Raw genomic sequence first — 20866 nt, forward strand, 5'->3', positions numbered from 1 at the left:
TTCAGAGTGTATTGTCTCCCCAGTTTATTGCCTCCCCAGTGTATTGTCTCCCTATGTTATTGCTCCCAGTATATTGCCTCCCGATATTATTGCTCCCCCAGCTTATTGTTCCCAGAGTGTATTGTCTCCCCAGTTTATTGCTCACCCAGTGTAATGCCTACCTAGGTTATTACTCCCTCAGTGTATTTGCTCCCTAGTTTTTTGCTCTCCCAGTGTATTGTCTCCCAATGTTATTGATCCCCCAGTGTATTGCCTCCCTGTTATTGCTCCCCGAGTGTATTACCTCCCTAGTTTATTGCTCCCAGTGTATTTCCTCTCAGTTTATTGCTCTCCAAATGCATTTTCTCCCCAGTTTATTTCCTACCCAGTGTATTACCTCCCCAAGTTTATTGCTTCCCAGTGTATTGTCAAGAAACCAAAACTCACACAGATTTATTCACTCACCTCTGTCTGTTCTCCCTCCGCAGCATCGCTTCCTTCTTATTGCCGGGAACTTTCTAAATGGCACAGGCGCTCAGAGAGTGATGGTGCGTGCACCTGTGTCACATAGAAATTACCAGGCAGGAAGCGAAGGACACGTTCCTGCATCTCTACTGCCATTGTCTACTGAATGCGGAGCCGCAGGAAAATCCCTGCCACGCATGCTGCCTATGATGAGGGCAATCTGGCCATGGGCCCCTCAGAGCCTCTGGACAGATTGCGCTCATTAATTGCCCTGCAAGAGGCCCCCTCCAGCTCTAGGCCCCAGTGCGTATGTCCGTCCCTGGCCATGAGACATGCAGCCGCAGGGACTTGAACATATTATTCGAGCATGCCAAAGTCACTCTGTTAGCATCTGAGCATGCCAGATAACACCTTATCCCAGCACGTTCGCTTATCACTAGTAGGAACTCTACGTGTCAGCTTATGCAGGATCTTTGTGTGCAATTTTGCAATGTGCATGAGACCCTAGTTCAGAACTCCACAACGGCATATCTCGATCATTTCACTTGTGTTCACGCTAGAAGGTTGGGCAATATTGCCTCAAAATGTAGGTCTACCCCTGCATATCTTGCAGCTGTCGACATGCAGCCCAGGGGCAGGAATATTTTTTTTGAGCACCCAAGCACGTTCTCTCATCACTATTAGCTTGGACTTGTACTGTGATGTGCGAGTGTTCCCAAAGGTTTCTTATTTTTGTTAAACATTCTATTTCCATTTGGATATGTCTGAAAGCCAGTCCCAGCAGAATAAACTCTTGCAGATTACAAGCACTTTTTTCCTTTCTTGTTCTGCATTCTAATTACAATTCATTCAAGCCAATGGAAAAAGACAAGAAGAAAAGAAATACATACTGTAATAATTATTAAATTTATATTTTAAAAAATAATTCCAGCTTTTCATCACAAGGGTGGCCAGCATCACTTTCCAGTTTTACTTATAGGATGCAGACTTTTTTGTGAACTTCCTCATGTGCAGTCCACTCTATGGGTCATAGACACCAATTCTTGGACCTTTGCTGTCACCCATATTGCTTCTTGGAGAGGCAACTCATTTTATACATATTCTGCACCAAAACTTAGAAAGGCACTTGCAAGAAGCTTCCCATTCAAACACATCCATGTAATGTCAGTGTATCCGTATGTGACTTATTGGATCATTGAAACAAGTTAACTTGATGCTGTTATTTTGGTGGCAGGAATCATTGCTAAAACGTTTTTCCTTCATTTTAGTGTTGGTCTGGCTGACAGAAGTCTGATTTTCACTGTGATTTGAACCATGCAGAATGTTCACGTTTCAGAGGCAAATTCTTACCCAAGTAAAAGGTGTTTCATTGTGTGTGACGTGGGGCTACAGGTTAGACATGTACTAGCGGTGCGCTCTGCAACAATCCTGGGCTCTCTGGGCCTTTATCTAGCTCTTCAGAACACATTGTATTTGCTCATCTGTGTGCCAGGTTCTGAGTACAGGAGACCAAGTGGAGGATTTTCAGAGGAATATTCCAAGTTGGTAATGAATCCAACTGTAAACACTTTAATGATGGCAAAACAGATACACCATATATGGTGTAGACCGTGCCATAGGCCATGTCGTCGGACCCAAATAGCCTCACAGACATAGGAAACTGGCAGGTTCAGGTCAGGAGACCTGCAGCCAGTCTTTGCAGTGCTGTCCGTCATGGGACTGACATAAATGTTGAATGGGTGGCACTGTGGCTAGCACTGCAGCACTGGGTTCAGATCCCACCAAGGTCAACATCTGCAAGGAGTTTGTATGTTCTCCCAGTGTTTGCATGGGGTTCCTCACACATTCCAAATACATACCGATAAGGAATATAGATAGTGAGCCCTAATGGGGACAGCGATGATGTTTGTAAAGCGCTGTGGAATTAATGGCTATATAAATGAGTAAAAGAAGTCTGGCCCGGACTGCACCAAGTGATCCCATTTAGTCCCCAATGAATGAGTTAAGAAAAAAAAAAAAAAAAAAAAAAAATTTAACAGTCTAAACAGTGTTTCACTGACAGATTTTTGCTGTCCACAGGACATGTGCTGCAGTGAACAATGATATTTTTTTTATGTGCATACAACGACATATTGCATGTAGCCGAGCAGCAGTTAACTATAAACATGGTGTGTACAAAGGAGAAAGGCTCCTGTAAACATGGTTTCCTCTTGCTCGAGAAGACGACCACCTGCTCCTCCAGTCCTACCTCTTAGCTCTTGCCCATGGTTTATCTAGCTTTAGCAGGGATAATAAGTACAGTGTGATGCAGCCCTTGTAGTAGGGTCAGAGGGGCATTGCTGGAGCAGGCCAGCCATGTAAAGCCAAATTTTATTTTAAAAAACACACTGCAGCCTTTGTGCAATGCATAGGGTGAAACACAAAAATCCAGCACACTCTTTATATATCCAGTCCACAAGGCAGCACAGGACCAGGCTAATGCAAACCGGAGGAACGGGACCCAGCTTCCAATGACAATTTCTTTTTTTCTTCTTTCACGATAACCCCGATCATCCTTCACGCACATGTTTTTTTTTTTAACGCCTTCTCCAATTAGAAGCTGGATCCCCTTTCTTGCATAGGGTGAAATACACACAAGCCCCAGGTTTACAGGCAGCTCTTCCTCACTTATGTTTCAATTTTAGCTCTTAGCCCCTAGACTTTTTTTGCAATGAGAACAATCAAGTCACCTTCAATAGAGTTTATTTTCTTTTCATAAAACTACATTCTCCTTACTCTGCACATGAACTGTTATAACTTGCCTCCTGATAGTCTGCAACACAAGACGACAACATACCATTTCAACAGGGTTTAAGTGATCAGGACCACAGCCACAAGAGAACAAAACAATGACAACATGCAGGCACTGAGAGTGAAAAAGACAAGGAATCATCCTAATAAGCAGCAAAGCTTCTGGGATTGGAAGGTCAGAACCTGCAGGATTGTGAGGATCAGACATGGTACAGTCATTGCTGCAGGGGCTTGTGGAGGGACAGGCCTCTACAGCAGTGAGGGCTTCTCCCGCAGACTCCTAGGTGTACAGTGACTACATAGAGATGGGTAAGTGCTCAGTGTGTTGACTTTCTAGTTGATGACTGGCTTCCTGAAGTTTTTGCCTGCAAAGCGAGCTTTGGATCCCAACTCCTCTTCAATTCTGCATGGTAAAAAAAACAAAAAAAGTTACCTTAAAGCAGCCCTCTCACACAAAGCATCTTTTGAGATTTAAGGACTATTTGAAGTCACTCACCTAAGGAGTTGGTTGTATTTTGCAAGTCTCTCAGATCTACATGGAGCTCCAGTTTTTATCTGAGTGAAAAAAAAAAAAAAAAACAAGTAGAGATCAAGTTGATCGTAACTTAGAACAAAGAAATACACATAGGACATCCTGTATTCATTTATACCTGTCCAGTGCAAAGGCCAACCACAAGATCAGCAATGAAGGTGTCTTCAGTCTCTCCAGATCGATGGCTAACCATTACTCCCCAGCCATTGGTCTGAGCCAGTTTGCATCTACACAAGAAAAATAAAGTTTGAAATTCAGGGCCACATTTTTCAGATACTTAAACTTCTCAATATTCAGCATGTGCCAAAGGCCCTTAACCACTTCATGCATAGCCACAGGAGAAGCTGTCCTGCAAAACAGGTGAAGGTCTCTGGCATTGTACAGGGGCAGAGACATCCGGTCCCTCCTGGAGTGACCATGAACAGCAGTTGTGCCATTTAGCAAAACATTAACTTTTCCCTTCAAAATTGATTTTTGTAATAATGAATTGGGGTCTTAAGAATCTCATAATATCAGCACAGAACAGATTGTTAGATTGCAACCCTTTACTTACGCCTGCAGAGATTCAGTAACAGAGCCGATCTGGTTAACCTTCAGAAGAAGACAGTTGCAGGCTTTTTCACAAACAGCCTTCTCAATTCTCTTGGGGTTTGTCACAGTCAAGTCATCTCCGACTACCTGGATACCTACACTACCGGTGAACTTGGACCATGCTGCCCAATCATCCTGATCAAATGGGTCTTCAATGGAAACCACTGGAAGACAGACAAGCAATTAAGCAATGGAGAATAAAAAGTAGCAATTTTTTTTTTCATGTTGTGCACTAGCAGTCACCTGGGTAGTCCTTAACGAAGCCCTTGTACAGGTCGGCCAGCTGGTCAGGGGAGATGTATCTGCTGGGGTTATCTGGGGACTTGAAATCCAAGTCATACTTTCCATCACGGTAGAACTCAGAGGCAGCCACATCCATCCCGATCACGATCTTATCTGGGTATCCAGCCTTGTTAATGGCAGTCTTCAGAAGTTCCAGAGCTGATAGAGAGGAGAGGATGTTAGGATAAAAAGCTATGCTAGCAGTAATTAGGCATTTTACCATGTAATATTAGTGTACACCATGTATTACTACATATATTTATGCCAAGGCAAGGGTATACGAGCATTTGATTGCCAGAAGTCAGTATTCAGAATACTGCAAAAGTTGGCATCTATAATTGACATACAGAGATCCTCCAGACACAAGTCTTGGCAGAAGCGTGGCCATTACATGTATAATGCATGTGCTCCTGATCTCTGGCTCCAGAGCCGGACAGGAGCTGCTCATTCACTTAACATTCCATGTCCTCCCCCGGCTGCAGTGCATAGTAACCCTATATTTAGATTCCTAGTCTTCCCACATACTGTATACAGTTACAGTAACATAGCGGCTGGCGATAGTTTAGCTGTGAAATTATAGAGCACTTTCCCCGCTGGAGCAATATCGGGAAAGGTATTCATTTACTAATTATATTTCACTTCGGAATTCAGAAAAATTGAAGACAGCACTTTTACAGTCCAGGAAGCCAGGCTCTATAGGGAGAGGCGCACAAAATTACTGTTCTGATCAAGCACGGGCGCTCGCTGCACCTGCAACCCACCAGCAGCTTAGTTGCAAAAGCAAGTAGGTGAGGAGGTTGACAATCGCTGTCCTGCGACTGCTCTGGCTTTACAGGAAATAGACAGGTGCACTCAACTATCTGGTTGCTTTAAGTGCCTGTATTTGGTTTACAGGGAGCATGCCAGCACAAAGCAAGTGTAGCAGCCAGAGCATTTAAGGTGTTATTCCTAAAGTTCCTTCCCCCCCCCCCCCCCCCCCATCCATGGCATAGGGAATAACTTGCCGATTGTTGAGAAAAAGCAGACCACAGATCCAAAAATTAGGTCTTTAGAATCATCCCCCTCCTGATTATTCGGGAAGCATGCATATGCCGATTCCATTTAATGTCTATGGGAGTGCCGAGTCTAGTGCTCAGCTAGTAGCTTAGATAATGGAGTGGAAATTGCTGGTGAGCCCGAGAACAGGGCACAAACAGCAAGTCACCCCCTCATGCCTTCATATGAAACATACCACAATTTGCATGCCCACATAGTAGTCTACAGACAGAATTAATGTATGGACTCAGATTCCACAAAACAGATCTTTAACCCTTTTGCGCCTGAGCCTGTTTTTGCCTTCGTGACCAGGCCAATTTTTTCAATTCTGACCAGTGTCACTTTATGAGGCCATAACTCTAGAACGCTTCAACGGATCCTGCTGATTCTGACATTGTTTTCTCATGACATATTGTACTTCAGGATAGTGGTAACATTTCTTAGATATGAACTGCGCTTATATGGGGGGGGGGGGGGGGGAACAAAAAAAAACAAACAAAAAAAAAACGAAATTTGGCGAAAATTTTGCAATTTTCAAACTTTTAATTTTTATGCCCTTAAATCAGAGAGAGTGATATCGCACAAAATAGTTAATAAACAACATTTCCCACATGTCTACTTTACATCTGCACAATTTTGGAAACAATTTTTTTTTTGGAAGTTAAGGGTTAAAAGTTGACCAGCGATTTCTCATTTTTACAACAAAATTTACAACACCATTTTTTTTAGGGACCACCTCACATTTGAAGTGAGTTTGGGGGGTCAATACGACAGAAAATACCCAAAAGTGACACCATTCTAAAAACTGCACCTCTCAATGTACTCAAAACCACATTCAAGAAGTTTATTAACCCTTCAGGTGCTTCACATGAATGAATGGAATGTGGAAGGAAAAAATAAACATTTAACTTTTTTTCCACAAACATTTTACTTCAGAACCATTTTTTTTTTTATTTTCACAAGTGTAAAAACAGTAAATGAACTACGAAATTTTTTGGGCAGTTTCTCCCAAATACGCCGATACCCCGTATGTGGGTATCCTAGCCCTAACCCTAGCCTGCCTACTTTTTTTTCATTTGTGTTTTTTATTTTTTGTATTTTTGACTCATAGTAACGCCACTTCTCCTCTGATCTCACACTGACAGATGATCAGAGGAGAAGCAGCGTTACTATGTGACAAGATCGCTGCCCGGCACATAGTAAAGCCACTTCTCCTCTGATCTCACACTGACAGATGAGCAGAGGTGAAGCAGCGTTACTGTGTGACAAGATCGCTGCCTGGCACAGCTGTGCCAGGCAGCGATCAGCTGTGCCAGGCAGCGATCTAGTCACACAGTAACGCTGCTTCACCTCTGCTCATCTGTCAGCATGAGCTCAGAGGAGAAGTCGCGTTATAATGAGGGAGATCGCCGGGAAACAAGCAGCTTTCCCAGCGAGCGCTCTCATTGGCTGCTGTGACGCGACGTCATCAGGACCTGAACCAATCAGGTCTCGATGACGTCGGGGGTCCCAGCATGCATTGTGCACTGGGATCCCCGCGTTATAAGGTATCTGGGGGTCCCGGGGGGGGGCACAAAACCGCCGACAGTAGATAAACGTCGGCGCTGCACAAACCCCAGCAAGCGCCAACGTTTATCTACAGTAGGCGGTCGGGAAGCGGTTAATAGCTGAAACCCTGCAATAAGTCTAATGCAATCAAGAAAAAAAAACAAAAAACTTGCCATTTAAGGATTCCGTGCAGAAATGTTAGGACACCTACCTTCCTTATTCTCAAGGATGTTGGGTGCAAAGCCACCCTCGTCTCCAACATTAGTGGCATCCTGACCATATTTGCTCTTGATCACGTTCTTTAGGTTGTGGTAAACCTCTGCACCTATGCGCATGGCCTCCTTGAAGCTGGAGGCACCGACTGGCAGGATCATGAATTCTTGCATAGCCAACTTGTTGCCAGCATGAGATCCACCATTTATCACATTGAATGCCTAAACGAGAAAACATGGCCACTTAGACCTCAGGAAATTTCTGTTTCCATGCAGCTGGGATTACTTGCTGTTGCTATCTAACATATAAAGTTCAATGTGGATATGTACTGTATGTCCGGGATTGGCATCCGCACCGTCGTGCCTACAGCCACAAGATTTGGCACAGTCACACATCTAGACCTCGAGAGCACCATAGGCTATGCTGTGAGGTGAAATTGTAACCCCGCGTGTTCCAATTCACCAAAAAATTTTGCCCCGATCTACATAATGGGGAAAAAGTGAAAGGAAAAGTGTTGGAGGCAAATTGACAGCTGCCAGATGTGAACAAGGAGGACTTAAAGAATCAGAGCGATGGTGCCAAAGAGTATATACCGTACAGTTGCTAAGGAGGGGCCCTGACATGGAGAACTCACCACACGGGGATATGAACACAAAATGTGCCACACACTACCATGTGCTTCAACACATACCAACCTCAGCACACATTTCACCACACATACACCAACCTCGCCACATAAAAGTCGAAACACAAAAGTCGCCACTTAAAACTCGCCACGCTGTCCCAGAGCTGTTTAAAAGATGAAAAATGAGCTGTGATTGGTTGCTATCAGCAACAGTTTTCTTTGCAGACAGTTCTGGTAACTGAGGCCTATTATTCTTATCATTTCTATGGTGTTATCCTTCTGTAAAGCTGGAAATTACACAATTTATTACTGTGCCAACACAGACCACCCTCTGACACAGACTGCAGGGGGAGCCCAGTATCACACAGGATAGGATTAGATACACAGCTCAGCAGTCAGTATCACACAGGATAAGATTAGATACACAGCTCAGCAGTCAGTATCACACAGGATAAGATTAGATACACAGCTCAGCAGTCAGTATCACACAGGATAAGATTAGATACACAGCTCAGCAGTCAGTATCACACAGGATAAGATTAGATACACAGCTCAGCAGTCAGTATCACACAGGATAAGATTAGATACACAGCTCAGCAGTCAGTATCACACAGGATAAGATTAGATACACGGCTCAGCAGTCAGTATCACACAGGATAAGATTAGATACACGGCTCAGCAGACAGTATCACAGGATAGGATTAGATGCATGGTTTTTATGTGCAATCTAATATATAAAGGTGTGTGTGTGTGTGTGTGTGTGTGTGTGTGTGTGTGTGTGTGTGTGTGTGTGTGTGTGTCATCCGCACCATCACAGCTACAAAATTTGGCACAGTCACATGTCTGGACCCCGAGAGTGTCCTAGGCTCTGTTGTGAAGCGAAATTTTAACCCCACGCATTCCAATTAACCAAACAATTTTGCCCCTATCTACATAATGGGGGAAAAAGTGTATCAAGCCCCGCCCCTCATTATGATGTCATAATGGTTGCCATGGCGACGCTGATGTCATCATAGGTTGCAAACCCCACCGCTCATTATGTCATAATGGTTGACTATGGGATGGAGGGTGTGTGATGGGTATATGGGCACGGGACTATGAGATGGAGGATATGTATGATGGGTATATGGGCACAGGACTATAGGATGGAGGAGAATTATAATTTGCTATAACTAACCAGTTGTTACTATGCCCAGGCAACGCCGGGCTCTTCAGCTAGTTCATAATAAAATAGAGTGGTTTTCAGTGAAACTTACAGGGACAGGAAGAATGACTTCTGGGTTTCCAGCCAGATCAGCGATGTGACGGTACAGGGGAACTCCTTTTTCAGCAGCACCAGCCTTGCACACCGCCAGAGAGACTCCCAGGATGGCATTTGCACCAAACTTTGCTGTAAAGGGGGGGGGGGGGGGGGGAAATGAAAAAAAAATTAAAGGGCTATTACATCTAGGCTACTGCTGCATTATCCCCAAAAGTGCATGAAAAATCCTTGGTCAGATGCAGCCTGGTTACAAGGCTATTGCATTCCAAAAATTCACCTGAAAAAGTAAGGCACCCCTGAGGGTGGCCCATAACACAACTGACTTTCAGGTAATGATCACAAATCCTATGAATGGACTTCAGGTTATGGAGACGTATTGGGTTTAATTAAGAACCAAGCTTTTATTGGCGATCAGAACTTTAGCATTCTATTGAAGCCCCAACAAAAGGTGGCATTTACTAATGTTACACTATACATATGGTGGGGATGAATTTGCCAAACATTTACACTCCTTCCAGTACTGTATCCATAATGGTAACAGAGCAAGTATTTTATGAAGGCCGTTCCTACAGGAACCACAGATAGTCAGAATACACTTACACTTGTTCTCAGTCCCATCCATATCAAGCATTAGTTTGTCGATCTTTTCCTGCTCTACGACACTTAAACTCTGGAAGAAAAAGACAAGTTTAGCATAGAAGTTTCCATAAATATGACCTTGATGAGGTGGTGGTCCACAGTTAAACATGTATTCTCAAGTTGTCTCTTGAGCAGCCGAGAGCTATGCAGTCTCCTTACTTCCTAATGTGGGGGGGCACTCCCTTTGAGTGACAGTTCTGGCGAGTTGCAAAGAGATAGTATTTGTAGAATATAAAGCTCAGCACAACTTTAGCTCTTACACATTCAGCCATTAGTGTTTTTTCCACCCAGGAGTCTACACAAAAAAAAAAAAAAAAAAAAAAAAAAAAAAAAAAAAAAAAGATTGCATCTGTGCAAGTGCCCTGTAAGCTATAAGCTGTGAATAGAACAGACTAGAAGCAGCAGATGCTGGGTGTGGTGAATTGCAAGATTTACAAGAGCAGCTAGTCAGGAGCTAAAATGGAAGTGAGCAGGCTGGTGCGCCGAGAGCGGTAGATAGGATATTCAGTTAACCCCTATCCTGAAATGTAAATACTGCACACTCTCGCCACGGTCTGGGAAGGAACTAGTGGCTGAGCTTCAGGAAAGCAAGCTGCACACTATGAAAGAAAGACACTCAAGAGAATAGACAGCAGATAGAAGAGCCAAGTTAATTGCAAACTTAATATTTTCACACTAACTAAAGGAATTGAGAATATTCCTTAGAAGATTAGTCATTCCACAGGAAAACATGCTGGATTTTTACTGTGCCCAAAATAAACAAAGGGGCAAAAAGTACATTTAATTCAGAAGCACACACAGTGCCATTCTTAGTGTCATTATGGGGCTTGTGTAAAGCCCATAACGGTACCTTAAATTTCATATTGGGAGTGACAAGTTTATCAAAAATCTAATAAGCAACATGCTCTGGATGACTCCACATCTACAGGAGGTACTGCTTGTATATGGAGTCCCCCATATAGAGTGGGTCAATACAAGTTCCAGACTAATGTGCACAAGCCTTTATCCTGCAGTTGTCAGTCTAGCTGCTTTTCTACAAGTCTTGATCTCATTTAACAAGTGTCTCCACGAACACCTGCTGCTGTAAGTTTATTCCACTGCTCCATTACAGCAGCGTGGATCCCCAAGATATACATGTCAGATTAATTCAGATTTTCCAATAGGAGTAGACAATTATCTCTTATGCACTCAAGACACTGCACAAGGCAAGAATTCAGTAGTTTGCAGGAAACACACACACACACACACACACACACACTATGAGCATAGGTCAGGCAGATCATAAATGAGAATGAGAGAATATGGTCTGATTCAAACATTTCAGTGGCTAGCTGGATGTATGCTGTTTTGAGCCACAGGTTTCAATTACTGATTAATAAAACAGTGAATTTAACAGATTAGAGGGATTGAGATTGATTTGTATTGAGGTTGTTAGTCCTCTGTTTATCCTGTAGTTTTGAACACAATCAACTTTTGTATAGACTGAAAGTTATATTTTTCAGCTTTCAGAATATAGGCTCCAAGTTTAAGGGTTGTCCACTGAATGCCGCCCAGATCGGAAAGTCCAACGCTCATACCTCAGTCACCGGTTCTGTGAAAATCAGTCAAGCTTAAAATACTATAGGAAGGAGACGTTTGCATGTGGATGCATTGCAGTTACTGGCACAAAATGTATTAATGTTGCACATTTGACACACTGGATGCATCTTGATAACACTTCTGCTCAGAGGTTTTACCACATTTACAAAAAAAAAAATAAAAAAAAAAAAAGCCATAAGGGTAGACTTTAACGGCAGAAAAATGGAAGTTGTTGAAAGATTTGGAGACTTTTTTCATGCTACCTTGAATCAGCTGTGCCAAAATGGGCAGAATAAGGAGTGACCATGTACACCTTTCAAATGTGTTGAGTGCTGGACAGAAACAGACTACTCCGGTCCCTGACTAGAGTAGTATTACTGGCATGGTGCATGACAGTGTGCCTTGGTATGCCAGCAAGACTGGCATGGCCAGAGCGTTTGCTAAGTCAGTTCTCATTAATTGGTTAATTGTGTACAGTAGTGTTGTAATAAGCCGAAAATCTTAAGTCTGGCTTTGATCCATTTGCACAGATAGCCACAGCAATAATTTAAGAGGTGACTAGAGCATCATCAAGTTGCAAGATGTTAATTTTTCAAACAAAGTGATTGATTTTGAATAAATATTGAATTTTGGTCTTCAAGAGATAAAATCCTGATGTTAAAAATGCTTAGATTGGATCATCAATAAGATAGTTAGAGACAGCGATAGAGGTTGACAAGTTTCAACTAATAGTAACAATGGGTGCATACAACTTTAGTTGTACTCCTGAGACGCCTCTAACATGCACCCTTGGTCTGGCAGAGCATGCATGCGTTCCCTCCCCCTCTAGGGAGATTTTTCCATCAGCTGTTAGAGTATCGATACTGAGACGCCACATGCTTAATGCTTCTCACCCAACATCTGTTAGGTTATAGTCAAGAGACTCCAAGACAAAAGGTAGTATTCTGGTCCTGCCAAAATAAGCAGCTTTAACTTTGGAAGAACATCAAAGCAGAAGATTTTAAGAGCCCAAGAGGTGAGTGGCAAGTTAGTAAAACAAGAACCCATACCTTTCCAACCAGTGCTGGCGCAATGGTATTATTGATGTGCTCAACGGCTTTAGAGACACCTGGAAGGGACAAGCACATACAATCACTGCACGGATCACACGAGCATGCACTTCAGGCATTTCTAGACCAACATCTCCTGCTGAAGGCCGCTAAGTTCTTATCTGCCAGACCACTGCATGCACTTCTAAAGCAACAAGGAGATGACGTCTGTCTAGGAATGCCATTGCAGCAGTTAGTCAAACCCCATGCGTTGGGAGGAGTGCAGGGCACGGGCTCCCATTACCTGGGTGCATAAAGCAGGTCCCAAAAACTCGTTTACATATTTCACAGCTCTGCCCACACCTGAGATCAAGGGACACAAAGGTGAGGAAATACACCAGCAAATAAAATCCTGGATTTCAGTTCTTGCAAAGACTCAGTCTACGGTAAATTGATAGTTACCCCATTAGTGATGATCGAACAAGCACAGATAAGGTTATCTGAGCATACTCTGGTGCTAATCGAGTGATTTCGGCATGCTCGAAGAATACGTCCAAGTACCTACGGCTGCATGTCTCGCCACTATTTGACAGCTGCAACACATGCAGGGATTTCCTTTTAGGCAATCTCAGCAAGTGTTGCAGCTGTTGAACATCCACGAGACATGCAGGCACAGGGATGCAAACATTTTTAGAGCACACTGAAAACAGTTAGCACCTGAGCGTGTGATACAACACCTAATCCCAGCACATTCACTCAACCATTAAAAGGGTGTCAGAATTAATGACCCTTAGACAACATCCACACACGAGACGAGAAATATTTAAATCACTAGGTTTTAAAGGGAACCTGTCACCAGGTTTGGCCGATACGTGTTACAGCCACCACCTTTCAGGGCTTATCTACAGCATTCTACAGAGTGGGCCATATATATGGATACATCTGGGTGGGCCATTTATTAATATACAATCCAAAATGGCCACCACCCATCTTGAAACGTTTCTCTCCTCCCATATACTAATGTGCCACAAACAAGAAGTTGATATCACCAACCAGTCCCACTTTATTTAGGTTTACCCATACAAGTGGCCCACCCAGGTGTATCCATATAAACAGCCCACTCTGTATAATGCTACAGATAAGCCCCTGGTTCAGACCAGCAAGAGGGTGGGGGGGGGGGGGGGTACTACAAAAAAAAAAAAAAAAATTGCACTCACCTGCTGGGCGGTCCGGTCCAATGGTGTAGCAGGTCCGGGTCCGGCGCCTCCCGTCTCCTTGCGATGCCACCCTCCTGCTTAATTGCTCCCTGGCATTGCACTTCTGCACAGATGTAATTCTCTGCACCCCCAGGTGAGTATAATAAGAGTTATTTTTCCTCTCTTGCAAGGACTGTGCTGCAAGGATTCACTGGTTTCAGAGCTGGAAATGGCAGTGATGTATGCAATATGCATAATCCTGGGTAAAACCCATCTAGTGGACGTGGCCAAGCTTAATACGCCTATATGGAGTCAGGCCACACCCACCAGACTTATTCTGCCCAAGAGCATGCATGACGCATACATCGCTGTGTTCTTTGCTCAGAAACCAGCAAATCCTCGCAGCTCACAGTGAGTGCACTCGGGGAGGGTGTGGGTAAGATACACAAGTCTGCAGATTTGGTATTTTAGACTTGACAACCCTCTTTATATGGGACTTGTAGCATTTAGTAGTTTATTCACAGGTTTCCAGGAGTAACAGAACTCTGCATTGTATTGTTACCAAGATGATCTAGACTATTTACTACATTATGCAACTCTGCTTCAAACAAGTGAAAGAATGAACAATTGATACATTTATTATTGTTTACAAAATATTTCGTCTTATTTTGCTTTAATTATTGTATTGTTAGCGTTGTTACTTATGACTTGTGTTTTCAAACTGTTAAACTGTAAAGCGCTGCGGAATATGTTGGCACTATATAAAGATTATTATTATAAAATATGCCAAGAGGAAACAGACGCAATAAACGGATAGACTTACCCTTTCCCAAGTAACGAGTTTTATCATTGTCACGGAGCTCAAGTGCTTCATAGATACCGGTGGAGGCTCCGCTAGGCACTGCGGCACGGAAGAGACCTGCCAGAGAAAAAAAAAAGTTAGTGGGTCAAGATTAAAAGCCTCCATGGAGTATGGTTTTCATCAACTTCAACCCAAGGAGGAACAATTGTTTTAGCTGCCTAATCAGAGCAGTTTGAAATAAAGTCAGCCATGTTTGGTTGGTTTTCAGCCAAAATCACTTGTATATGACTGATCTTGTGATAAAAGAACATCATCACCAGTAACAGTCTGCTTGTCACTCACTCAACTATGGCCAGATTGACTATTGGACTAAAGTGTATTGCGATGTCGAGATTCAATTTGTTAAATGACTAAAGTTCTCCCTTTGCCAAAACTTCTGTGCCAGTCAGTCATCCTAGTAGCCAGAGTTTATAAAAAGGCAACGCTTTCTTAGTCTTCCCCCAGGGTGGTGACTGACTGGCTGTTGGGTACAGGCACTTGCCTGCATAGCAGCCTGTCAGTCATTGCAGAGATGGAGGAGTGTGTTGGGACTGATCAGTATTTAGTTCCCCCCCCCCCCCCCCTTGTCTAGCCAAATGTTTAGAGCAGCTGCAATTATACCCCTGGCGTTAGGTCTAGAATAAAGCCATCATCGATAAGGAACAGAAGCGCAAGTCATCGTAATGACAGGTCCATTAAGCTAGGAGGCACTAACCAGATTATTGAGCTTGACGGCATCAGGGGACAAGTCCTATTTAATACATGTCAAGTGCTTTCAAGGAACTTTTTGGTCGCTTTGTCACTGCCCATCCAGTTGTCCTGGCACATCAACAGCACGCCTGTGCCAAGCAACAAGTCTGCAAACTGGTATAAACTAATGGATGCAGACATGAGAAGATGCAATCCCCATTCTTCAGTGTTGCAAAGGGAAGGACTTGCTAAACACATTGTGTACTGTATAATGGCTGCTGATTAGCGACGAGTGACCGTGCTGGGATAAGGTGTTATCTGAGCATGCTCATGTGCTAATAGAGCATCGGCAGCATGTTTGAATAGCATGTTCGAGTCCCTGCAGCTGCATGTCTCACAGCCACAACACATGTGGGGATTGCCCAACAGTCAGCTGAGAGACATGCAGCCATGGTGGCTCGAACTTAGAGCATTTTCAGCACACGCGAATACTATTAGTACACAAGCATGCTTGGATAACACCTTATTTGAGTATGCTCGCTCATGAATACAACTAATGTTTTCATCTACCTCATCAATGGCTAAGATTGGAATACCAGTCAGATGGGCTTACAGGGACAGCCAGGCTCCAAAACTCCTATAGAATTGACTTCAAGCCACAATAGTAAAAACTGCACCATAAAGGGATAACCAGTAAAGGAGCCCAGCCCCAAAGTCAGTGGGGTACATAGACTGATTTTACCTCATGTACAGTTCAGTTTGTGTCAGTGTTCAAAGATGAATTTGAGTAAGAGGAATGGTTTCCAGTTTTGGAAAGTCCAAGACGAACCAATAACCCACCTTTTGATGTATACAGGTCTACCTCCACAGTGGGGTTCCCACGGGAGTCAAAGATCTCTCTTGCGTGGACCTTAATGATGGACATGGTGCTAGGAAAAAAAAAAAAAAAAGCAATACAGCACAAGATTACAAGTTGTACATACAAGAAGAAATTACTCCCATGAAAATTCAATATATGCTGGGACGGATTATCTGGAAATACTACAATACGCTGGTACTTTTAATTGCAGCTGCTGCACGTCAAGTGAATTAGTTTTATGATTTAAAGGGGTTGGTCAGGTATAGAAAATATGTCCCATTTTGCCCAAAACTGCTCCACAGCCTGTGTGCAATATAATAGCACAACCCCATTCAATAATAATGCAGGAGTGCAATAAACCATGGAAAGGAAATGCAGATTCTGAAGAATGCAGACATTTTCTTAAACTTCAAACCACATTATATTAAATAATTGACATTGTATGACAGGTCTAGCTAACCCAGCATACACAAGTCTTGCACACAATTTTTTTAGCATTAGTAATTTTTGTATTTTTTTTTTAGGGTCTGTGCACACGTTGTAGATTCTGCTGCAGTGTACAGTACCATTTTAACCAATGCAAAATGAAAAACGCTGTGCACATTCCGTGCTGATTTGAACCCGCAGCATATCAATTCTTTGGACGGATTCCGCAGGTATAAAAACGCAGGGGAAAGCTGCACCAGAACTGCAGAAAATCCGTAGTAAATCTGCAGGTAAAACACAGGTCGTTTTACCTGCGGATTTAGTAAAATCTGTGTGGAAAAATACACAGCAGAATCTGCAACATGTGCACATACCATTAGGCTATGTGCACACGCTGCGGATTCACCAGCAGATTTTTCCATGCGAATCTGCAGGTAAATTGACCTGCGGATTGGCCAGCGGTTTTCCCCTGCGGTTTGACACCTGGACAATGGAATAGGTGGCAAACAGCAGCGGAATCCGCAGAAAGAATTGACTTGTCAATTCTTTCTGCAGGTTTAAAACTGCAGCTTTTCCACAGTGAAAAAACCACAGCATGTGCACAGCAGATTGTAAATCCCATAGACTTACATGGTACTGTACACTGTCTACGGAACTGCTGCGGATCCGCAGAGGCCAAATCCGCAGCGTGTGCACATACCCTTAAGCTTCTACTGGAATTTAGCTACTTTTCTGCATTTTAATTCACTGAGAAAACTCTAACATTCAGCTCACGTTAGTTCCTCATTCCCTGCATTAAGCAATGCTAATCCAGCACAGAGGAGGTTAACCCATCATTTTGCAATGGCTGGCTTTGAGAGGACAGTTTGCCTCAAGGTCATGAAGAGCTGATGACCCCTCCCTTTATGCTTGTGACCCCCATTGTGTGGCCAGGGATCAGCTTCTGTTATGTTCCTACAGATGACCCTAATGGAGCGGCACCCATCATAGACCCTATATACATACACAGCTATGTCCTTGGTTATAAGCCTTCCTGTCTCTGGCTCCTCCTCCGCAACCTCAGAAATGCTGCAGTTCTGGTTAACCCTTTTGTTGCAAGCAGACACTAGCATCCGCATCACAATAAAATACCGGTATATATGTATTAGTCTAGAGCAGCTTCATGGAGCCTCAAGGCTTAGCAGCTTAAGGACGCTGCAGTGCCCAACCCATCCAAAGCCATGCAGGAAGAGGAGTGTGCACATCACGGCCTCCTCCATTCATCACCATCTTCCTCATCACGTAGCATCATTGGGGCATGCTCAGAAACCTGGCTAGGTCATACCGTGTTCAAGGACATCCTCCATCCTATAGAGCTGGAGGTCATTCCCATAGAGAGCGTGTGTATTCAGAAACCATGACTTTTTGGGATCAGCAGCTGTCCATCCCTTATAAAAGCACATAAAAGGCAGAGGCAGTCGGCAGATTCCTGCAAGCACCATTTTTAATGGACGCATACCGGTGCAAAGTGCAGTTTATAAATCATGGCCCAAATTTATAAACCGGTTTGCGTCAGGTGTGAGGGACAAATTACAGGGTGCAGATAATGGACGGCAGATATGGGTGCAAATGCAGAAGCCTTTTATGTCAACCATATTGTAGACCAGCGTCGCCACTATTGGAAGCAAATTGACCTTATAGAAGTGTCAGGGGTACAGGGACTGGGGAGGGTCATTGAACGTTGCCTGATGCTTCCATATATAGTGTATTATACAAGAAGTGTGATCTCAACGTACCATTATTGGGCATAAAGGTCACCGCACTCACTGTTAGCACCCGATCACGTCGCTGGCTCATCACTAGTGATAATGGGTGGGACTGATTTCTGGGACCCCCAGTGATCCAGTTTGACATGTCCCACCTTCAGCTGAGCACATGCTCTCTCACATTCATTGAATATGGGATCTCTAGAAAAATTAAACCAGAGTGCGACAAGTCCCAGATATCAGACTGAATGGAGGTAGAGCAAGCTCCCTCGAGGGTGGCGGGTTGGGCCTGTGCAGAGCCTGGCTCCTGTATTAGAGCCCCTTCTTGCTACTGCTGGGGTCCTAGTGATCAGCAATCATCCCTCATCATATGACTGCATTCACATTAGGCAGGGGTAGGTTGACATGCATCACAAACCTGTCCCCAAATCTTTTATGCAATCTGCATCAAGAGTGACAACCACATGTTACAAAGACTGGTGCATAGTGTGCTTTTTTAAGCATTGACTTTTTATTCCAGACTTGTGTATTTTGCTGCAGAATAGTCAGCAACTGAACAATCAAGGCTTGGCAAACAAAATCTGCAATAAGTCAGTGTGGATTTTCTGTTGGGGAAGCGAGCCGCACTGCCAGCATGTCGGGGTGCACCCAGAGACGCAGAACCCTCCCCAGGGAGCTTCCATCCACATAAACTAGCACTTGGCTGAAGTGAAGGAAACAGCCCAGAAAGCAGTTTTATGGCAACATTGTTTTTCTCAGACAGGACAAAGGTTCAAAAAAGGGCACAGTCCCTGCAAAGCAGTCACTTCCCTGCAGTCAGATCACCAGTGACCCACTTCTATAGCAGCCACACTAATCTAGAGGACTAACCAAACCCATCATGACTGCAACAGTAAGAGTCATACATTCCTATAAGACCAATATTGGTGTAAAGAAACCTGGGTGTCATCATTTCCGTACAGGTGGGCAGGATTATTAGTCATAAATGCCCTTCCTCCTGTGGGGGCAGTCCTGGCATCCGAGATATGGAGAAAGAACAGTGATTCAAGGAGCAGAAATGCTCATTTCTAGAAAATGGCTGCTTTGTAGACGTGCACTTACTCACGACGCAGAACACGTCCAGGCCTGGCCAAGTCGTTAGAGGGACTTCACAGGCTGTACAGTGCGGGATTACATCATAAAGCAAGCCAGTCATTGTAAAAGGACATTATGTAAGGAGACACAATGGGCAAGTACTGCATTAAGTGTGCAACCCCCTTCTGTAATATACGAGCCGCCTGAAGGCTCCCCTCTATAGCACCACTGCAGGCCATTAAACCCCTCTGTAGACAATACACATTCACACACATTCATGGAAAAAAAAAAATTTTTTAAAAACCTAATGGCAGCCATTACTACCTGCGAATGCTCCACACCCACCGAACCCTAGCAACAGATCTCGCTAAGAGTACAGATCAGATTGCAGCACCAGTGTTAACCCCTTACATGCTGGCACAACCCAATAATTATCCTTTAGGGACAGAATCAAATGGAAAGAACATAGCCCGGAGAGACGCCAGCCATTTTAAAGGGAGGAGGATTCTGTTCCTTTACAGTTTGCCAAGGAGGCAGTTGATGCAGAATGAATAAGTTCTGGGTCAATTTATGCTTTCCACTCCCCCCACACAGAGGGCCAGGTTATATGCACAGGACTATTTTGGGCTGGGCGATAATGGACAGCCACAGGCAATTTATAACCGGCCACAAATGAATGGACTTGGTGCCTGCAAGGAGTTAATACTAGACAGCAGGTTTCTATTTGTGGCAGCAGCAGCTGAGAGCATCTGTCATGGAGGGGGGTTACTGTACAGGGTCCACAAGGGTCACATTCCTGGGGCGTGCATATAGTGGAGGGGCACTGACGTCTTCCACTGATCACCAGGGCAGGCTGGTTGCCATGCTGCAGAGCTGTAGCACCTGGGGCAGAGGATCAGCTCACTGCACTCACCTGAGGATTTCCACACCCACCCTATGCCCCTGTCAGAGGGCCACCATTGCAGATATGACGTCACATGGTCGCCCATAGGCCAGCAGACCTTCAGCTGCTGTCAAGCTGACATGTATGGCTACAGCTCTGGTCAGGGTGCAGAGAAAGGTCTCGTGCATGGTCAGCAAGAAAAATGGAGACCAGACAGGGGCAGAATTAAATCCTCATCATACTCCATGACAATTAGCAACAAGCAGGTAATTTGCACCATGTGACCAGCTAAAGGTCAGACACCAGCAAACCCATACAGGACGAGTAGCCATAATCCAGGGACAGGACTAAATGCAAGTGTCACTCACTCATAGCAATACGACACAAGGAGAACACACAGCAGCGATGGCTCTTTGCGTCACTCACCTCTGGGATGGTCGTACTCTGCTTTCCGGCTAAGTGAAAGGAGCTGTTATTGCAGCAGCGCTCGACTTTTATAGTGTACGAGGACCCGCCTCCTCCCGGCAGTCACAAGCCCCCTTCCTGGGGGGTCCCCTACGTGAGTGTGATTGGACGAGAGGCGCTC

General features: G+C 44.1%; 1 protein-coding gene and 1 long non-coding RNA gene across 2 annotated transcripts in view; one reads left to right on the top strand and one right to left on the bottom strand.

Annotated features, from left to right (window-relative positions):
- Positions 1–3169: 3169 nt before the first annotated feature.
- On the bottom strand, positions 3170–20844 carry ENO1 (enolase 1). Its single transcript, XM_073585361.1, has 12 exons — positions 20707–20844; positions 16134–16222; positions 14586–14681; positions 12588–12646; positions 9922–9991; positions 9317–9450; positions 7434–7656; positions 4601–4798; positions 4320–4521; positions 3885–3993; positions 3731–3789; positions 3170–3637 (listed from the first exon to the last, which is right to left on the bottom strand). The coding sequence occupies exons 2-12, from the start codon at positions 16216–16218 to the stop codon at positions 3568–3570; spliced, it is 1305 nt and encodes a 434-aa protein (XP_073441462.1). The 5' UTR covers positions 16219–16222; positions 20707–20844; the 3' UTR covers positions 3170–3567.
- Positions 20381–20866, top strand: part of LOC141097869 (uncharacterized) — a 58463-nt gene continuing 57977 nt past the window's right edge. Inside the window, exon 1 of the long non-coding RNA XR_012234064.1 lies at positions 20381–20546. This is a non-coding gene — a long non-coding RNA (uncharacterized lncRNA). The remainder of the gene's footprint in view (positions 20547–20866) is intronic.

Source organism: Dendrobates tinctorius, unplaced genomic scaffold (genome assembly GCF_039654945.1).
Source record: "Dendrobates tinctorius isolate UK_male_01 unplaced genomic scaffold, ASM3965494v1 ptg000086l, whole genome shotgun sequence".
Classification (NCBI taxonomy): Eukaryota; Metazoa; Chordata; class Amphibia; order Anura; family Dendrobatidae; genus Dendrobates; species Dendrobates tinctorius.

Excerpts from the sequence above, each read along its gene's own strand:
- ENO1 (XM_073585361.1), bottom strand. The coding sequence starts at position 16,218 with ATGTCCATCATTAAGGTCCACGCAAGAGAGATCTTTGACTCCCGTGGG. Across the intron at positions 14,682-16,133 it reads AGACCTGTATACATCAAAAG|GTCTCTTCCGTGCCGCAGTG; the intron begins GTGGGTTATTGG and ends TTTCTCTGGCAG. Across the intron at positions 7,657-9,316 it reads AAGTCATTCTTCCTGTCCCT|GCATTCAATGTGATAAATGG; the intron begins GTAAGTTTCACT and ends TTTCTCGTTTAG.